This window comes from Monopterus albus, unplaced genomic scaffold, assembly GCF_001952655.1.
Source record: "Monopterus albus unplaced genomic scaffold, M_albus_1.0 scaffold319.1, whole genome shotgun sequence".
Classification (NCBI taxonomy): Eukaryota; Metazoa; Chordata; class Actinopteri; order Synbranchiformes; family Synbranchidae; genus Monopterus; species Monopterus albus.
Window position 1 is genome coordinate 825,834 of NW_018128199.1, and position 2,749 is coordinate 828,582.

Consider the following 2,749-nt stretch of genomic DNA (forward strand, 5'->3'; position numbering starts at 1 on the left):
AATATGTATTTCAGATTTTGACCATTATGTCCAAATGTTGTGAGTTTGTTTGGAAAGCCCTGTATGCTGAATTAAAATGCTGGGAAATCAATATAGTGTGCGGACTTTTTCTCCTGTTTTTTGTTATGAGGCAGAGCTACCAACATATTTACAGCTCTCAAGACCCAATAAAATCTTTTGCTTGACTTGTAAACTAGACACAAGGTGTAAGGTAATCTTTCTGAGAGTGTGTGTCCTTGTTTAGCTGAAATCAATACAGCTATGTGTGGAACTTGTGGCACTTGTGAAGAAATGGTCAGCATGCTTTTACAGGGGAGCAAAGTTTAAAAGTCAGAGTTTAACATTCATGTGACTCTTTCCTGTGGTGATGCATGCAAAGTTACGTGAAATGTTTCCTTCCGATGTCTTGTGTCCCACTGGGGTCTTAGCAATATTTTCATTTTCTAAGCAGCTGCAAAAGTAATACAATAAGGAAATTACTCATCAAAGAAGAACTTTGGCTTGTTTTAGGACCATTCTTCTTCCAGCACTTGGGTGAGGTTGTCATCCCCATCAAAAATAAAAACAGCCTGCTTATTGTGTGCAAATGTTAGAGTATTGAATGAGGTCCAGCGATTCAAAATCTAATCTATTCTATACTGATTGTTATGGATCTAAAGGGAAAAAAATAAACCTTCATACTTATTTGATTGATATTTCTTAAACATATTTGACTCATGATTGCTTTATATGTCTAAATGACAACACATAGTTTGACCTTTAGTTTGACCCAGGACTAATAACTCATATTGTCTCAGCTGTCTGTTTGTTGGCATTTGTGTTTTCTGCACAAGAGCAGGCCCTGCAGAGAGTGAGAGGAAACAAGGTGTTGTAGTGCCAAGAGAGGACCCAGTGACTTTGTGTTGACAGCAGAGGTGTGTGTGATACAGCAGGCACAGTAGGTTTTTCATAGACCACATCATCAGCAATAACACCTTTCATCTGTGGACATCTGTTATCTTGTTTGCTCTTTGTAGCATTTCTTTGTGCTCTAAATGAGTGGTTTACTTGGTTGAGTTCACTATGTTTCCTGCCCCAACACTGCACAATACTCTTATAATAATCAGGAACTGCTGTTTGCAACATACTTTATATGTCTAGACATAAAAATCACGAGTTTGACAGCAAATATGTATAAGAGGTACAGTATAATTTGTGTTTCTTTTTACTTAGAAACTTGCTTTGTAACTGGTGACTTGGGATTTCTGTTATGTTTATGACCCTCATAGTGAAAGTGTATTTCAGTGTAATAAAAGTAACTGTGAAGATTCATGATAGCTAAATATAAAACTGGTTATAATTCACAGGTCTTTTGAGCAATCTTTCCATTCTGCCTCAGTGAGCAAAAGAGGAGGTGGATCATTGCAAAAAATGTTCTTTGTGGCAGGGGCCAAAAATACTGCACCACTGGGGAGAGGAAATGAAAGGAGGTAACTGATTTATACCACTTTAGGGTGGGAAAAAAGTGGCTTAAAATGCATGTGCTTTGAGTTTCAGGGGATATTATTTGTATGGTAGCTTTTAAATAATGACTTTTCTTTTCATCAGGTCAATCTACCAGACCTTTCGTGAGGTAGATTTATTAGACAAGAAAAAGACAGTGACAGCTCTTAAGGCTGGAGAAGATCGAGCCATTCTGCTAGGACTTGGAATGATCCTCTCTTCTGTCATGATATACTTTGTCCTGGGGATCACCACACTGCGCTCCTTTGCAGACAGGTACAGGCCTGTTGTTTCTTTAATACTCTATGAAGGAGTTAACTTTGATTTTGCTGTCAGAAACATGTTTTATTCATCAGATGCGCGTGTTGACAAACTCGATGATCTTTCAACCAGAGAATTTGAATGTTTTATAAAACCAGATTTTCAGGAATAAATTATACCCTGAGCCAAGTAGAATTCATTTGAGACCACCAAAATGCTTTTTGCATTAAACTGAGTCTTCATTTAAATGTCACCGCAGCGTGTGGACAGAGGAGGGTGTGTGTGCTGTGCTCAACTCTACGGTCACAGCAGACAGGAACTGTTCCTACAGCTGTGGGTCAGACTGCTGGAGAGTCTCCAAATACCCCTGCCTACAGGTCTACGTGAGTGTCAATAACACAGGTCGTGTCAGCCGTTTATCTCACAACGAAGAGACCCAGTACGCCGGCTCTGAAGTGAGTACTGTGCTAGAGGGCAAATACTGGAAATTATTGAACCGTTTCAAATGTTGACAGCGACTATCAGATGTTGGCCCGGTTATAGGCATACTCTGTTCCAAATTCTGAAAATGTTAGTTGAGAGGATTTGGATATTTTCCTAGTCAAGCTGAAAGATGATACATGAAGGTTGATTTATTCAGCAGTGTGAAATAAAAACAAAACGTATGACGAAATGATAGGGCTCTAGATAACCTCTGTGTCCGTCATACCTCTGCTTGCAGTGTTTTTTTGTGCCCAGGTGCCAGAAGGACAGCGTGGCCATGCACAATATAATTATAAATATCTCCAAGCATCTGAAGATGAACCAGCAGCTCCCTTGTTACTATGACCCCAGTGGGCAGCGGGAGACTGTTCTCCTGACTCGGCTGTACGACCACAATGTCATTTTCCTCTCGCTGCTCTGGCCCTCTTGCATGCTCACAGGTGGGACCCTCATCATCATGATGGTGAAGCTCACCCAGTATCTCTCCAGACTGTGTGAAGAGATAGGAAAGATCAACAGGTGA

At 40.2% G+C, this 2,749-nt stretch overlaps 1 protein-coding gene across 1 annotated transcript; it reads left to right on the top strand.

Annotated features, from left to right (window-relative positions):
- Positions 1-1,169: 1,169 nt before the first annotated feature.
- Positions 1,170-2,749, top strand: LOC109974066 (calcium-activated potassium channel subunit beta-2-like). Its single transcript, XM_020624071.1, has 4 exons — positions 1,170-1,180; positions 1,588-1,758; positions 2,003-2,198; positions 2,465-2,749. Exons 1-4 carry the CDS (start codon positions 1,170-1,172, stop codon positions 2,747-2,749), a joined length of 663 nt encoding a protein of 220 aa, XP_020479727.1.

Coding starts and splice junctions, on each gene's coding strand:
- LOC109974066 (XM_020624071.1), top strand. Junction 1,759..2,002: donor CTGCGCTCCTTTGCAGACAG/GTACAGGCCTGT, acceptor ATGTCACCGCAG/CGTGTGGACAGAGGAGGGTG. Junction 2,199..2,464: donor CCCAGTACGCCGGCTCTGAA/GTGAGTACTGTG, acceptor CTCTGCTTGCAG/TGTTTTTTTGTGCCCAGGTG.